The 16935-nt window shown below is 39.8% G+C and overlaps 2 protein-coding genes across 2 annotated transcripts in view; both read right to left on the bottom strand.

Annotated features, from left to right (window-relative positions):
• Positions 1-923: 923 nt before the first annotated feature.
• Positions 924-8584, bottom strand: fxyd5 (FXYD domain containing ion transport regulator 5). Its single transcript, XM_069696232.1, has 10 exons — positions 8372-8584; positions 6899-6944; positions 3941-4024; positions 3602-3739; positions 3467-3514; positions 2790-2855; positions 2347-2376; positions 2193-2267; positions 2034-2079; positions 924-1574 (listed from the first exon to the last, which is right to left on the bottom strand). Exons 1-10 carry the CDS (start codon positions 8480-8482, stop codon positions 1550-1552), a joined length of 669 nt encoding a protein of 222 aa, XP_069552333.1. The 5' UTR covers positions 8483-8584; the 3' UTR covers positions 924-1549.
• Positions 8585-11594: 3010 nt separating this feature from the next.
• Positions 11595-16935, bottom strand: part of nphs1 (NPHS1 adhesion molecule, nephrin) — a 35222-nt gene continuing 29881 nt past the window's right edge. Inside the window, exons 21-29 of the mRNA XM_069695552.1 lie at positions 16765-16876; positions 16495-16676; positions 16331-16381; positions 15886-16008; positions 15282-15330; positions 14802-14934; positions 13843-13921; positions 13518-13684; positions 11595-13368 (exon numbers count right to left, since the gene is read on the bottom strand). Coding sequence (XP_069551653.1) covers positions 13279-13368; positions 13518-13684; positions 13843-13921; positions 14802-14934; positions 15282-15330; positions 15886-16008; positions 16331-16381; positions 16495-16676; positions 16765-16876 — 986 coding nt within the window. The 3' untranslated portion in view covers positions 11595-13278. The remainder of the gene's footprint in view (positions 13369-13517; positions 13685-13842; positions 13922-14801; positions 14935-15281; positions 15331-15885; positions 16009-16330; positions 16382-16494; positions 16677-16764; positions 16877-16935) is intronic.

Consider the following 16935-nt stretch of genomic DNA (forward strand, 5'->3'; position numbering starts at 1 on the left):
TTGCCTAATAAGCCCTCAATATATCTCAGCATTTCAAAAGGAGGGGAATTTGTCAACAATTACAGTACAAAACATTTCAGTTTTTATTTTGATATGTGTATCTTCTCATTTACTGATACTCGCCATTTCTGTAGGACACACAAACTACAGGGTGACAACATTTGAGTGCACTCAATTTGTCAAAAGTGTAGCATTGCCTAATCCAAAGAGAGTACCAAAGTCCATGTTTAGACCACAATTCCCTCTTACTTCCGCTTGTTAAGCCTCTCAGTTCTGACACTACTCGTGTACAGTAAATGTAGCACATGCGGTTGTAGAGCTGTAATGCATGTGGAAAAGGTTATGCTTTTTTAAATTTAGTTATCCGTCAAAGCTAAAGGTATTGTATGTCCATGCATTTATTCTTGCTTTTTTAATATGATATATTGTAAGTATTAAAAAACGTAGCGCTATGCACCGTGTTTCTTGATGGAAAAAAATAGATATATTTGGATAAATGTTTTTTTTTATATATCTATTGACTTTTGGGGTTTATGTCCCACTGTGGGTGGAAGTTGCTTAGAGCCAAAAACTTTTATATATATTTATATATATATATATATATATAATACATATGTATTTTCACATCTCCATTGCAGCAAAAAAAAAAATCCAAAAAAAAAAATCGAATTGACACTGTTAAATACTTATATTCATATATGCACTTTCTATCCAGATAAACTCATACATAATTTTATGTCAAGGACAATGACAAACGGTAATATCATGAATTTATTGTGGATGTACAGTTGCAGTCAGCATGACTGTTTTGATAACAATTAGAGCAGTGAATTATACTGTACATTGTGTAGCTCTGCTGAACTCCGAATTGTGTATATTTTGACATTAAATACGTTATAAAAATGTTCTTGTGCCAATGGATGTTTTTTTTTTTTATCTCGAGTTTTACTCCCTTGCAAGCATTGAACTACCAAGAATCTTAGACACTCGCTAAACATGAGTTTTTGTTGAGGTTGAAGGTGTAAAGAGTGTGCAGGAACTATTAGTAAGAGAAAGTGACCCAGCTTCCCTTTTATATCCTCATGGAACAGCGAAAAGTGTTGTGTGAGAGTGTGAAATACGAGATGCTACGGGGTTATTCCTCATAACCTTTAATAATAATCCTAGCTGTGAGACCATGCCCATGGCTATGTTATCAGTTAAATACAAAGGTCATTAGGAACAAGCCTGCTTCATGGCTGAAGGTGTGATTAAAATATGAAGCATCGCTTCATTATTTGCCAAGACAAATAATCACTTTTAGTTGACTTTTGCCAGCTATAGAAATAACATTTGACAAAGATTAAACAGGTGATGGGTCCCCTTTTTTCACTTCTCGGCATTAATCATGTTTTCTATGTTTATTGTTTTTCTATGACATGGTTACTAAGCAGCATACAGTCTCAGTCCACATGCACACACACGCTGCCAGGTGGCGTGTTTCTCTCTTGAGGGACTCCTGGTTGGTTTCTTGCTGCTTTTTGCTTTTTTAACTGCTCTCTCTGTCTCCTTATCCTTGGACCACTTGATATGACCTGGAAATAATCACACACAACCTTTTAAAGAAGCAAGCACTATTATAGCAATCAAATAGATTTATCAAGTATTAATGAAGAAAACAAAGTGTGGTTTGCAGTTTTTGCAGGTGGTGTTTTGCGATTTTGCCCAACAAAAAGCTTCATCATAATCCTTTTGATCTATTAATCATCACAGAGCTCTAGTAGGCATTCTGTTGAGCTATTATATGTTTGAAGTGACTGATGGTTTGCCATACATCATCCAGCCATATACATTACTTAAATCACTCAACTGCAGTTTCCCAACAGCATGCTATAAGCATTAATAATCTTCATGCAGTGGACTGTACTAGAGTAAAATATAATTTCTGTGTCAGCTTTCATTGTCTTAGATTATTTAAACACAAGTACACAAAATTTGAACATTAGCAAGAATTAAATGACAAAAATAGAACTGTTATGGCTGTAAATACTTACTTCGTTGGCCTCTTGTGACACTTTGGCAGCCGACAGACCTTCCCAACTAAAGACAGAGGTAAGCAAAAGAATGATACGGGTGGTTTAATGTTACAAGATATTATAGTAACAAAAAAAAAAAAAAAAAAAAAAACAGTTTTCAGATTTCCAGATACTTACAGCTAATAACTGCTATGCCCAGGATGAAGAGTAATGCAGCAATGCCTAGTCCAGCATGTCGCAGGGACTCATAATCTGTACATGTGAAACACAAATACTCAACAATGCACGACAAGTGATGACACAAAAAACACTGACAAGAGAAGCTTCTTACCATAGGTGAAACCTTGGTCCCACTTCGAATCTATATGAAGCATCAGTAGAAAGACAAGTATTGACTTAAGTTTGACTGTTGAACAGAGGAAGCAGCGATGGGAACAAAACCGAAAGAGGATCAACTGGGGAACAACTGTCAGAGATGGCATGACAGATCTACTGGCCTCGCTGACATGCGGTTGATGGTGTATCAAAACCCTATCTGTGGTAAGCCAGCACAGCACGAAGACACAAATATCTTATCTCCCCTTGCATAAGGTACAATCAAGCATTAATCTGTTGGCAAGAGAGGAGGTGAGGTGCTCTATTCTACCACTCCGCCGTGGGTTTTGTTAGGAAGACAGGAAATTGTGATACTGTCAGTCTGCCTTGAGATAACAATAGAAGTGCAATGCCTGTGGCATTTAAGGTAACTACGGAAGAGGGAAAAAAATTAGTTACCCCAGGCAGCAGGTTTAACAGTTGTGTATTTGGTGGTTTTGTCAGGCGTGGATGGGGAGGATGTCACTGTGGATATTGAAAAAAATTGTAAAAACATTAATTCCCTTGACTTGAAAAAACATCTAGCCCCCTTTCCCCCCCTGTATTTAATATTTATATAGTCCAATATTTATAATACACAAGTTTATAATTCAGAAGCTTTTGGATATTGGAAGATATTTTTCTGGGGAAGCGTTATCGCCTTATCTTTGCCATGTCCGTACATAGTTACTTTTTATTAAAGATGCATTCCTATGTTTGACTCAATTTTTAATTGAATTTCTGAATACAGTGAACCCTCGTTTATCGCGGGGGTTACGTTCCAAATAGAAACCGTGATAGGCGAAATCCGTGAAGTAGTAACCTTTATTTTACAATTGAAATAGATAGAACTGGACATTAAATATATCTACGTTACATATAGTCGTAATGTGATTTCAATGCACGATGCAAATCCGTGAAGCAGCGAGACCGTGAAAGGTGAACCGCGTTATAGTGAGGGTTCACTGTATATCAGTGGAATGACTCAGAGAAAATTTAGGCTGACACTTTTTTAGGCATATCAGCACTCTCTCTGTCTCAATGAGTCTATAAACGTGTGTGTGTGTGTGTGTGTGGGGGGGGGGGGGAGTCGTTACCTGGAGTGGAAGTGAACTTTGTTTGTTTTGTTGTCTCTGCCCTGATAGCTAAAGGTAAATACATGATGAAAAATAACATTAGGTTAAAGAGAAATTATGGGTGTTGCATACAGAGCTAATTACACACCAGACTACCTGTTGAAGTCTTAAACGCTGATGCAGTGGTGCTATCTGAGCTGCTCATGTTGATGTGTCGCTTTGTGGTTTGATCTGCAAGGGAGGTTTCCTGGGAGGAGTCAACATCTCTTGTGACTCGAATCTCCACACTTCCTCCTATTACAGACAGGAAGCAACTGAATTAGATACAACTAACATGTGACCTTTCATTATACGATTATATAGATTTGAATACAAATAAAGACTCCCCTTTATCTTTATTCAAGGACTAAGCAACTAACATGTTAAGAGTTGGGTTCTAACATTTATGTTAATGGTCAGTAACTGAAATACGCTGGAGACTGAAAAGTACTGTACCAGTGAAAGGATGAACAGTGTCTGTATTACTGGTGCTCACAGTCTCCTTTTGATCTGCAGTTGTGGGAGCCTGAGCCCTTGACACTATGGGGAAAAAAGAAAAGAAAAAAAGACACATTTCAATCATTAAAAACTCAAGTTGATGACATGAAACTTCACAGCGAGGCCTCAATAGAGTCCACTTTACTGGAGAAACAAAGCACTGTGTTGTTTTACAGCCGTGATTTCCTCAAACAATGCTGTCATGTATTCCTGGCAGAGGCCAGACTTCAGAATGTGTCTTGCCATGCAGGGGAGAGAGGCCTGCAGATGCACTGAGTATGTCACAGTAATAGTCCTGTGAGTGGGGCTGTGAGGCAACCTCTGCCTACAACAGAGCTGGATTGTTGCGCAAGACTACAGGACAGAAGAGCCGTTGTTTGTTTACTCACTCAGCACCTTCCAATTAGGGCTGTAGCTCCACAAAACCTCTACTTTCTTGGGCTACTGCTGTGATGCGAACGACTTTAATGAACCCGTATGAGGGGACTTGATTAAGAGGAGTATTGATTTATGGCTTACTAGAATACTTGTAAGTTTTGATTTGTCAGATATATTGTGTGTATATAGAAACATTTATTTAGTTTATAGTGTTTATTGTGAACACAGTATTATCTCAACTGTCACAGGGTTGGACATTCAGCCTGTGGCTGCTACGCAAGAGGTGTTACAACTTTTCAAGTTGCATTATAATGTATAGAATTATTACTACATGCTCACACTCATGAATATTGAATTATTTTTGCTGTTAAATACACAACTCTACCAATTTGACATGTGGCAATCAGTTTTTACTAATAAATGAGGATTGCTATTCAGACTGTGAATAATGATATAATGTCCCATGTGGCTCTGGAAGAGTTTTGTCAACTACCAGAAAAACAACCCTGATGATGTCATTCATATGGCCATTTACCAGGCAGGTAGGGTCCAACTTGGGTCTTACTGGGGAAAAAATTAAGAGATTTTGCCTCGATTTTGGCCAATAATTTTAAAAATTGTCTCTCGCATATCCCCTAACTTCATGGAGGTGATGTACTAAATTTCTGAGGAAATAACGCATTCTTCTTTAAACAAACAATATGTCAAACTCAGAAGTAATAAACACACACCTTTACTAACACGGTATGGACAGTAGCCTATGGTGGCAAATGTTAGATAATCCTGCCAAACGTTAATCATATCTATGTTCAAAGGGTTCTATGTTGTCGAGCTCAATATACTGTTACACATAATGGGGGCCTGAAAAATATCTTTCCCGCCTCTGTATTGGCTGAATATTACACGGACTATTATGGGTAGTAAAAACATTATTGATCATATAGGTCACGTCAGTTATGGGAGCGCATTTATAGACACAACAATACACTGCAGACATCCTGCTGAGAGACGGAAACAGGAATCTCTCCGTAATAAAATACCCGACATCACAGGAAAAGAAATTTGGACTTTAGTAAACAGATCAGACTTTTACAAACAGTAAATAAAAATACCCTGACAGCTGTCATTAATACTCAGCCTCACAGAGAGGACGGACGCTGTGGATCAATGACTTACCTGCAGCTGATAAACTGTGAGTGTGAAACCTGTCTGACGTGAAAAAAAAGTTGCTTCATATTGTCATTAAGCCTCCCGTTACACCCATCCTCTCTGTGTCGGGCAGATTCATTAATGAAGTTACCGATGATGTGCCTCGCGCGTAAATGCGCACAACTCTGTCTGTGCAGACGCTCGTATGGCTCCCGTTGCTGAAACTATGAAGTTATAGGTCGGCCTGTTTAATAAACTCAGAGGAAAGACTCCTACAAACAGCTGGACGCAACATATTACATTTAAGAACTTTTTTTGTTTTTTTGGACATTTCTGTTCGTAAAAATGTTAAATTGTAGAGCAACAAGCGGTGAGAGAGCAACGTGACAGAGGCTGAACTATACATGAAAGGTGATCCGTGATGTCAGGATGATCTGCGAACTTTCCACAACTAAAAGGCAGAAAACTGATATTTTTTTGCTCTTGGTAATCTTTATGAAGCACTTTATTGGTGCTGAAATGTGTGCAAATCCTGATGTTCGTCCCGTGATCACAGTGATCTTCTGTAACATGTTTTTTCCAGGAGGCGGTTGCTCACTTTCACCCTCCTGTCCTCATATTTATCGACATGAATTATATATGCGCATCACATGTTAAGCTCAAATGTACAACTGCACACATCATCATCCCTGAACGGACAAGTGATGTGTGGCAATGAATGTTGCTGCCACAAGGAATTGTGGGAAGGCCCTATCCTCTCATTCATGAGATAGGAAGCACTGAAGCTCCTTTCCTAAGCATTTGAAAAATTCAAACAGCTCTTAACACAGCTGCCACTTATTTACTTCTGGGTCACGTCACTCACTTAGGAACCTTCCTAAGCCAGTTGGACTATTCATTGAGTTAGGGTTGAAAAAGCGAACACAGGATTCCGGAAACATAAGATCTGGGGAACATCAGACCTGTGGAACATAGGGTTAGGGTTGAACTGGGCACCAAAGGACCCTGGTGATCAAAGGAACCTGGGACCGTAGATACACACCCGATAGATATTGCCGTTTAACTGACATTGAGTTAATTTGCCGAGTTCGTGGGTCTTTACTACCTGTAGGCCCACTAGTGTAAAATTGCGCCAGCTTGTGGTTCTCATGTTCTAGCATTCTCTCAGGTCACAGTTGAAATACCATTTTCTCTAAATGACAATTACCTAGAAGGCAATTTTAAAAGCTCTTACCACCGTTTTTAATAGTATTTCCCAAAATCCTCAAAATATTCTGTCATTTGTGAGCAAAGTGAATCAGTTGTTCAGCAAAAAAAGTTACATAGACTAATTTTAAACTCAGTGAGCTAATCCCATCCCAGTGGAGATTTTTTTTTTTTGCCACTCACCTTTTAACATGAGAAACAGGAAGAAGATCAAGGAAGCCAAATTAATCTAAAAGAAAGAAGACACCATGTAAGGAAAGACAGTGAGTGGATAGTGGAGCAGTAATTGTAAATTAGATTGTATCTCAACTATTCTCTTAAACAGTGTGTCACCTTGAGCCATTTTAACAGTCTGTGATTATAAAATTGAAATAACCTCTAAAATCTTCAAAGTAATTCAGAGCCACTAAGAAACGCAGGTAACCACATGGTGACTGATCATTATACCATGTGTATACACTCTGATGTGCGTGTTATAGGATTGGAGCAGATACACCACATTCAGACACAATGTTTTCTCATTAGTGCACATAAAAACACTGTTGATTTATACAGTGTTTATCCAGTCATGGTAATTATCTTACAGTTGTTTGGCCCGGGCATGAGCACAGTGCGGATGTACAAATTATGTCATTTAAGGAACTGCCTCGATGATTGAGGCAAGACAGCATTCACTCTGGAAACTTCTGTACAGTGAAAATCTAGCAGATGGGAGGGCGTACTCATTGAGGTTAGCATCACATGCACGTTTCCTTCCTTCTATAGCACGCAGGCAACATCACCCACACTCCTCACTCAGCTTGACAGAAAACTGATTCTTACTTTGAATGTCAGACTTTATAGGAAACTTTTTTTTTCTTTTTTTTATACTTTTGAAAATGAGCGATCGAGGCCACATTAGTGTGTATGCAATCCTCCCACATGTATCTGGGCTGAACTTTGTGGTACTATAGGTCTAACTTCATCATTTGTGAGCTGTCACCAATTAAAAGAAAATGGCATCTGAGGATGTGTCAAAACAACTCACTTTAACATAATGGAAATCCTGTACAGGTGAGCAGCAATCTCCGCTTTAGCGGGAAAACATAGTTCTTCCTCCCCCTCAACATATTGCCCATAGCTTGAAGCAAAACACTATAGAAAAATATAACGGGCAATAAAAAGTATCCGTTATGGTATGAGTTTATGGCAATAAGAGAATAACAACTGCCAGGCAGGTACGACAGAGACAGGTGGGTGACAGATGGAAGTCTGGGCCAGGGACTTGGTTTGAATCCACCCCCAGCAGAAAATGAATCTTGGTCTTTGACCTATCCTGGTGGCAGCTCATCCTCCGGGCTGGGAACAGTGTGACAGGTGAACGTCTGTGGCCATCATGAGCTTTGACAGTTCAGATTAGCGGGTCATGCCAATCTTCATTTCACTCCGGAGCATATGTCAAGATGAGACCTGTTTCCCCTGGGCTGTACAGGCGTCCTTCCCTTCCCCTACCCTGACCCCCCCGCCTGTTTGTCACATCTAGCACTCTCACTCACTCTCCGTCTGTCTGTTCATCCATTTGTCTGTCATCCTCCATCAATCTCCTTTCAGCTGGCTTGGCCCAAAACACCCCATACCCCAGGACATTTAGTATTGCTTCCAGGCCATTATGCTTACCTTAGTATCCATCGTGTGTGGCGCCTGAGTCCAGAGATTCATCCACCGTGCTGTCCTCTGTATGTCACTTCTGAAAGGCTGATGAAGAAGTAACAAACCAACCACACCCATGTGCTCTCCACCACCACTTCCTCATCCAATTGTCTGAACCGTTTCAGTCTTTCACTGTCGCTCTTTCACCCACTCCTTCTCATGGCATGGCCTCCTCCTTCTTGTTGTTCTCTGGCCGCCAGTTTTTCACTCTTCCTTTGCTGATATCTCTGTCTGCAGTTCAGCGGAGTCTCAGCGGAGTGGCCCGTCTTCCTGCCTTATCCATCCTCTAGTTAACTGAATTTTCCCATGTGTATACACACTTTTCTGTACGCAGTTCCATCTGTCATCTGTGCTCATGTTGCTGGCTCACAAACAAGAGTGAATGACCTTGTAATGAAAGCTTGTTTGTATATTTACATTCACTCAGAAATGCAGTGCATACCAAATAAAAGTTGAATTATTATTCATTAATAATTATGTGGCTTATTTTCATTGTTGAAGACCTTTATTCATAAAATATCCTCCCTTGAACACAGTGACATTGAGAATGTTGTAAAATATCTGTGACTGTTCAGCATATTATTCACTTTAAATACCAATCTTTACAGATGCATCTAAAAAGCCATTCAGTATACAATTTAACATGTCTTTGTTTTACCAGAGGTTTAATATGAAGAGTTTGTAAAAACCTAATCACAAAGTCAAAGTTTCAGCACACCTAACTCCATCACAAAATACAACAAAAATACTTTCCTCTATGTTTATCATGGTGAATGGAAAAATTGCCACTGCTAATGTTTAAATCAGTCGCCCCCCCCCCCCTCACACAGATTCTTCCAAGGCTGAAAAAAAGTAGGTTGTGATTGTGACCCAACAGCATGAGCCAACTGTGAAGCACAAACCTAGACTGTTACAGCAGACAAAGCCTGCAATTATTCCACAATAGCAGAGGACAGTCTTTGTCCTCAGTGTTGGGAATGTTTTTGGACCAGCTTGTCCTCTGTCACATTTCAATGTTTCTTTTAAGAACCTACTAACATTGAAAATAAGTTTACTTAATACAGTTTTGATCATCACATTCAATCAGTTCTTCTCAGGGTTCCAGATACAACATCCAAACAAACTGGTGACTCATTAAAAGCAGATTCTACCCATTATTCCCTTCACCATCATCCGTCCAGCCAATCATAACACAAGAGGTACAACTAACAAGTGACCAACTACTATCTACCACGTATCTACATCCTTATTAATTTGCTGCACAACATGCATCATTCCAACTTAACATTTTTATTTCTTTTACGTAACTACAGTTTAGTTTTGCATTGTATTCCCCCCCCTCCCAACAGATACATTAAAATGTATATTATATATGGAGGTAGGTTTGCTTACATGTATAAACACATACAAATATATGTTTTTTTTTCCCCAAAGTCAAGAATTAAGTGATTTATTAATGTAAATAATTGTCAAATATATTTGTTCAATATCCTATATCAGACTCTGAATGAATAATAGCATTGTTATAAATGTCGTTTTGGTCATTTTATCTGAGTGGGTGTGTTTAAGTTCAAATGTGCTTGCATATTTTTGCTAATTGTATACCATTGTGGGAAAAATACCATGCGAGCAGTGTTAGTCTGTATTCGGTTTTTTTTTAAAACATAAATATAATAAATTGAAGACAATGTCTGTTGCACATTAAACTCGATAAGAAAATCTACTGTTCTGTATTGATTGTTTGATTTTTACTGATGTGGTCTGATACTGTACAGTTCTGTGTACACACTGTCCAAAATGCTTTTAATTCTGCGTTCAAGTATTAACAATTCATCGTTTTAACTTCTTAGTTATTTTTCGTGAACTACTTTCTGCAGCTGTATTCTTTCATCCACACTGAGTGGAAAATTACTGTATATCCTCATTACTATCACCAGGAGAGCAGAAGCACAAAGTGAGTCATAATAACTGCCAGTAAAATCATGCTGTAATTTGTAAAAACCTGTGGTTGCTTTTGATTTGATTTCTATTTAGTTCAAATTGAAAACTCGGAATAATGAGAGCCATGACGAGGTTTACAGGAGCTTGAGTTAAATTTGAGCGAGCTCCCTGCTGGTAGCACAACCTGTTAAAGTGATAAAGAGGTATTATTCAATCTCACGTTTGTTTTTTTCAAAAACATTGCAGAGGTGTGAGAGGGATGTGGAAACACTCCAAGAGATGAGGTAATTAAAGTCTCTTATTTGTTTCTCTTTTGACTTAATTGTGCACTCATGCAGCCAGTCTGTTTGAGATCCTTTGGGATTCCTCTGAAAACAACATATCAAAATGCTCATGAGGCAAGTGTGGAAAAATAGAAGTTGACATACAGTATTGAGCTGTCAAGCCTTCAGTTTAGCAGATTACTATTCCTGGCTGAGCTGAAATGATGCATTATGAGCAAGCTTTGGTATGAAAACAGCAGTCAGCTAGACAGGAACTTAAACAATTGTTCAATAATGACAGCTCATGATGGAAAATAGCAAGCCTAACTGAGGGAATACGGCTCATTGAAACATTCAGATTTATCTCGAGGCAGTCAGGTCCCACTGTGGAAACAGAAATCTGTAGGTTTGACCAATGTCACAGTAACAACCTCGCCAGGATTTAAATATCACCTCGCATCCTGTAAGCAAATATTTCCATAGAAATAATGCATTGAAAAAGACTAGAATATGACAGTAAAACATCATATTAATCAGAAAAAAAGGGGACATTATATTACTGAAGAAGAGTACATTTAGATTATATCCTATTTCTTTGCATGTGTGTCTTACGTGACTGTATGTGATGTCTGTGACATGCGACACTGGTGTGACAAATAGTACTTGAGGGAAAAGGAGGTGCGAGAAGAGGAAACAGGGTGTATGAATGACGCATCTGTGTACGGATATAATGAGAGCCCAGTCACTATTTGTGCATACTGCAAGGCACTGCAGCCTAAAAGAGCCATGGAAACTTTGAGAAGTGTCTGATCTCTTCACAGTAAACATTAATAGATGAAGTTATACAGATACACAGAGCCCACAAACCCGCAGGAAAAGTATGTGTTGTGTGCTCTGTAGGTTTTCAGGCTGACATGCCAATGACAGCAGCTTCATATACATTAACAGTAGATATGTCAGATATTTAGTCGATGTTTGTGGTTCTGGAATGACCTGGCTGAACAATTAAAGCTGGCTGAGGCAACTGCACTTGTAAAATATAGTCTTAAAATATGATTTTATCGTGGAGCTTATCTGGATTTTACTTTAGCTTATTTTAGGCAGTGGCATGCCTCTGTGGGTGATGATAGCACCTCTTTGTTCAACACCATCAACAGGTAAAAAAATGTATTGTCAACTATATGACAGATACCTGAAATACTTTATCCTCAGCTGTATTGGGTGTTGAAGGCTAACTAGCAAACATTTGCCTCCTAACAGGCAACACTAATACGGTGAACTGTGTAAAGAGTGCCCTTGCTGTATGTTAACATGTTAGCATTGTCACTGAGAGCGATGGTGGAGTGATGATCGATTTTAGCTGAGTACAGCTTTGCAGAACTGCTGGCATGGCTGTAGACCTATTTTTGTTGTTGTTGTTTGAAATTGCTTTTATCCTATGTTACTAAATTTGGTTTTATCCACTTTAAATGAAATCTAATCCATTTAATTTGATGTTGTCGTAAATTTTGTATAATTCGTTGGTTTGAATTTGCCGTGTAGTGATTCTGAAAAGTGCTTTATAAATGAAGATTATAATCTTTGTACCGACAGTGGAGTGAAAGCTTTCCTGGAACTAGAGAAGATTTTTTTTTTTTTTTTTTTTTTTTTTGTAGCAGCGGCCACAGTCGCAGCTTAGCCGAACCCTCTCTTCTGGTCTCTATCGCTCTCTTACTGCCCACTCTCACTGAGACAAATTCCCTGCATGGTTCTCTCTGTCACTGATGTTGTGAGCTGAACTTCAATCCGAGAGAAAACAAGATTAGAGTCTGGCCCTAGATATGGCTTTACCTCCTGAAGACATAACTGTGCTAAATACCACTCAATACAATCCCATTGTAGGAATTCCCACCGACTAACTGTGAGATTTGAAACTCTTCGTAGAGCACAGGGCCGCGCTGTCGTCAGGTTTCTCAACTTGATGCATGTTCGAAAGTGTTGATGTCAAAAGGATGATGTCTGCTCGGTTAGCACTGAGAGTTTGTGCTGCTTCCGCCCCAGTGACAACCACAGCGATGTCAGTCTGTTTTGGTCTGTAACTGACTGGTTCTCGTCTACCTGCAGGCCAAAGGCGGGGGGGAACAGTGGCTCGCGACTGTGACTTGGCCCCAAGAAAGACTGTGAAGGTGAAAGTGGGGCCACAGATTTGGAGGACAGCGTAACATCGGGGATGTAGAGGGGGAAAAATAAGCTGGCGGCGTAAAAGTACGAGAAAAACAACTGTATTCAAATAAAAGGCACCTGCAGTAGCATCACTCTGACGCTCTCTGATTGCGTGACTTTATTGAGGCTATCTTTTTCTTTTTACAAATATTTCTGCCATCCTTTCTTGCTTCTGTTCAGTTTGTCAAATTAAAGTATTTGTTAGGTCAACCTGGTCCTTTGAATAAAATGTTGAATGATCACAGTAAAAAAGTCAAAACACTTCAGAAGTGAAATAGGCTTTAAAATTATATATTTTTTTCAGTTCTGCTCTTGAAAGGTTAATTTAAGGTCGCTAGTGACATACCATTCATAAAGAATAAAATAAACAACACTTTGCTGAGTATCTGCTATACAACCCTGCATTTAATGACCGTTAAGGCCCTGCCATAGTGTATTTGTAGGACCTTATTTTCCCATTTAGAGAAACTAAACTAACTCTCCTCGTAGTTCAAAGGGAAGATCAGAATCTCTCTGCCATTGTTGACAATCCACGAACTGCCTCACTCGCCCAGCACCCTGCCAAGAGATGGTTTGCACCTCAGTCACCACTAGCTACAATTTGTCATCTGTTTTCATTCATTTTTCAACTGAATTGTGATTTTAACAAATGCAATGAATGTATGAAATAATAGCTCTCAGTATAGGTATGGGTTTAATATGCAGACCTGAGGATAGGTTGGTGTTCTCCCGTCATTCCTTTGTTGAAGCAAACTGTGGTCGAACCAATATGGAGGGGAAGGAAGAGAGGAAGCCGGGACGCCCTGATTCAGGCCCCCGGCTCTTACATCTTCATACAAATGGCTTTGCGAGTCCATGGGGAGGTGAAGAACATCTTGAGGAGGACATGGAAACACATGCTCAAAACATAAATATGGGTCCTTAAATTACTTGAATAATTGCCAGGTTTAAACTGGGGCAGATATAGCCACTCGATATTTTGTTTCACGTTTATTGTTACTTTGTTTACTCTTAAGAATATTTGCGTCTCACCAAACCGACGTGTTTCCTCAGGGTGTGTACAGAGAGGCGGCATGTAGTCACCAGTGGGATAATAATAATGGGGACTTTCCTGAATTTTGTGAAACAGAAGAGATAGCATCAGATCAGCTTGACCTTTAGTAACTTCATTTCAATGGCAATTCCACGTTTTCCATCAGGGCTTGCACTCTCTTTTTCCCCCAACTTGCCTCTAGTAATGGACCACGTAGTAATATGGCAGATTTGATTGTGTTGGCCTTGTTTTACACATTACATAAATTCAAGATTTCTGGTTTCTGGTTCTGATTTACAATAAAAGGCAAAAGATATAGCCCCAATAAAAATTGAAGGCAAGGAATTCTCTGGCGTTTCCAAAGTGATAAGAATATTGTTTATAAATTAATATGTTGCTGTTTCCGATACTTCATTGTACTGGCATAAAAGGCAGACATTGTGCAGGAGGACAGCTCAAAACCTGGCCACACAACCAAAACTATCCCCGCTATAGATACCACTACAGACACAAGAAGAAATACATCTATAGGTCAATTAGGGTTGAGGTGAAGTTGAGGATCCTTCCTCCTCTGAAAGCACAATGTTATCCGTTTTCTTTTACCTCAGTAAACAGTTTTCTTCAAGGGTCAAATCCTTTTTGGCCTTTTTAAAGTAAAAAAAAAAGAAAAGAAAAAAGATAATTTCTCCAGGATCGATGTATATTTTGAATGCTAATTGTGAGGTATTGATCTATGTTCCATCTCTGTGCATAGCTAAAGGTTTCATTAGTTTATCAATCCATTTTCCTTGTTATGGCTGAGTTTCCACTTCCTTTTCTGCCAGATCCCTTCATCCTTTGTCTAACCTCTTTCTTCCCCTCATCTGTTTACTCAACCTTCTCTGCGTCTCTGAATATTTTTTTCAATTGCCCTTTTCGCTCCCCGTCCTGCCCCCCCCCCCTTCTCTCCTGTTCTTACCGCCACGCAGCTCTCGTAGACGTTGCTGTCCGTTTCAGATCCAGACTCAATGAGGAGGGTGCTCTGGGCTGCAGTGTTGATCTTTTCTCCGCTCTCATACTTATTGGAGTTTCTTGCAGTTGATTGACTCGACCTGCATGGAGAAAGCCAATTTTGTCATCTACATTATTTATTTCCCGGCAACTGGTAATAAGTAGCCCCCAGTGTGAATTAACAGTGATGAAAAGGAAAAGAACAAGTTGTTTCCTGCATACATAAAGTTCTAAATAGCAATGCATTATGTTGTACAGCGGCCCATTTATCGCAGGATTGTGGTGCAAGTTTGAGGACACTAATATAAGTGAATATTGACAGAAGCTTGTTGTTTTGCCTGCTTGGCTGTTTTAATCCCTGGGTCAGCCAGTCCATCAGGTCTCAGACTTCCTACAGTGGATTGGATGTGTGTATCTTTATTACTTTTACTGCAGGCCCTTAACTTACCCGTCCTCTTTATTCTTCTCTCCATCCACCACGCTGCCCCCTCTACCACCTGCCGGGGATATAGAAACAGGACGGAAGAGGCTTACTGTCAGAGCAAAATTTGAACTTGAAGAGAGGAGCATCATATCATAAGCACTGAAACTGATCAGAGTAATGAAGAGGCCAGAGAGTGAGCGTGACTGAAAGACATGTAAAAACCAGATGGCATAGGAAGGTGAGGAATGAAAAATAAAATATTGAGAGGAAGACCTTGACAGTTAGACCAAAGAACAAATAGAAAGAGACAAAAGGAGAGATTGAGGAAGGACATAAAGCTAGCAAATGAGATAAAAGATATGGATGAAACATAGAAGTGACAGCTTTGAAGGATGAATGTGGTGGGAGGTAGAGGCTTAGAGAATGAGCAAAAGGAGAGGAGACAGGATAGACGAATAGAGAGAGGGACATGGGGAGATGAGGAGAGAATGAGAGGCTGAGCTGACAATTGCATCATGGTTCACAGTAATCTCTTTAGAGTTTTGTTGAGGAGTCAGAACATTACAATGACAGAAAGTGATGGAAGGAACACTTTCACATCCATAGATGAAAAGGTAATTCTGGTTACCTGTCTGACCCCGCCTCTTTTTCCACCTCAGCCAAAAGAAGCAACCGAGTGAGTACAACACCAGCAGGACTCCGAACATCCCAGTGAAGACTACAGTCAAATAGGCTGGCAGTCCACTTGCACCTAGTTTGCAAAACATTAGAAACATTAGCTCAGCGCAGAGCAATGAAAGTTTAAGCGGAAGTAATATGGAAATATGTGAAGATAGAAATTGACCGAGACAGACCTCCCCAGTCTTTCAATTGTCTTTATTGATTAAAAACTAGCAGAGGGGAAAAAGTATGGGTGGGCGCCATGGCAACCACTACTCTTGTAGAGCAAACATTAACAGCCTTGGAGGTGCATACATTAACATGATTTAGCCAAATGAGGCTAGCTTCTGTGCAAACAGCAATTTCCAACTACCTATAAGAGCTTTTCCAGGCTGCCGTGGTGGAAGACTTACTCTGTGAGAATGAGTCCTCATCTGATGGGATCTCTTCTAGCTCATGTCTCTCTATATAAGAAAGGGGATGACAAAAACACAATTTAAAGCTATGTTAAATTCACGATCAGCTGATTGTACTGTTCAGTCCTTTTAGTGTCCAGCTGGGGTGACTCCAAACTGACCCTTGGTGGTGATGGTCAGTACTGCACTGTTGTCAGCATAGCCACTCTCTCCCATTGCATTGAGTGCATTGAGAGAGAAGTTATAGGTGGTGACAGGCAGCAGACCAGTGACAGTGAAGGTTGTTGCACTGGGAGGAAAGACGTCCACGTACAGGAAGCTGACTGACTGATCCCAACGGTATCTGTCGACCAAAATGTCTGTCAAGTACAAGTCTTTAATTATGAAAAGGTGTCATTCCAAAAGTAGCATCTTTTTTGGGGGCTTTTCACCTTATACGGAAACTCTGGCGCAAACCACCATTGAAGCCGGGGATCCACTCCAGAGTGACGGAGTCGTGGGAAAGGCTGACTTGGCGAAATGATGAGGGAGGATCTGGGTGACCTGAGGGCAAAAGAAAAGAAGAAAAGTGGGAAAAGCAACCATGTTTTCGGATTTGAGTG

Source organism: Brachyistius frenatus, unplaced genomic scaffold (genome assembly GCF_029030835.1).
Source record: "Brachyistius frenatus isolate BFR_SWC_R1_liver_20210118 unplaced genomic scaffold, ASM2903083v1 Contig_20, whole genome shotgun sequence".
NCBI lineage: Eukaryota > Metazoa > Chordata > Actinopteri > Embiotocidae > Brachyistius > Brachyistius frenatus.

What these genes read in the sequence shown, in the direction of transcription:
- fxyd5 (XM_069696232.1), bottom strand. Translation starts at nt 8,482, where the DNA reads ATGGGTGTGGTTGGTTTGTTACTTCTTCATCAGCCTTTCAGAAGTGAC. An exon ending in CACACACGATGGATACTAAG is followed by an intron (nt 6,945 to 8,371) that starts GTAAGCATAATG and finishes TCTTTCTTTTAG; the next exon opens with ATTAATTTGGCTTCCTTGAT. An exon ending in AAAGTTCACTTCCACTCCAG is followed by an intron (nt 2,856 to 3,466) that starts GTAACGACTCCC and finishes CAATATCCACAG; the next exon opens with TGACATCCTCCCCATCCACG.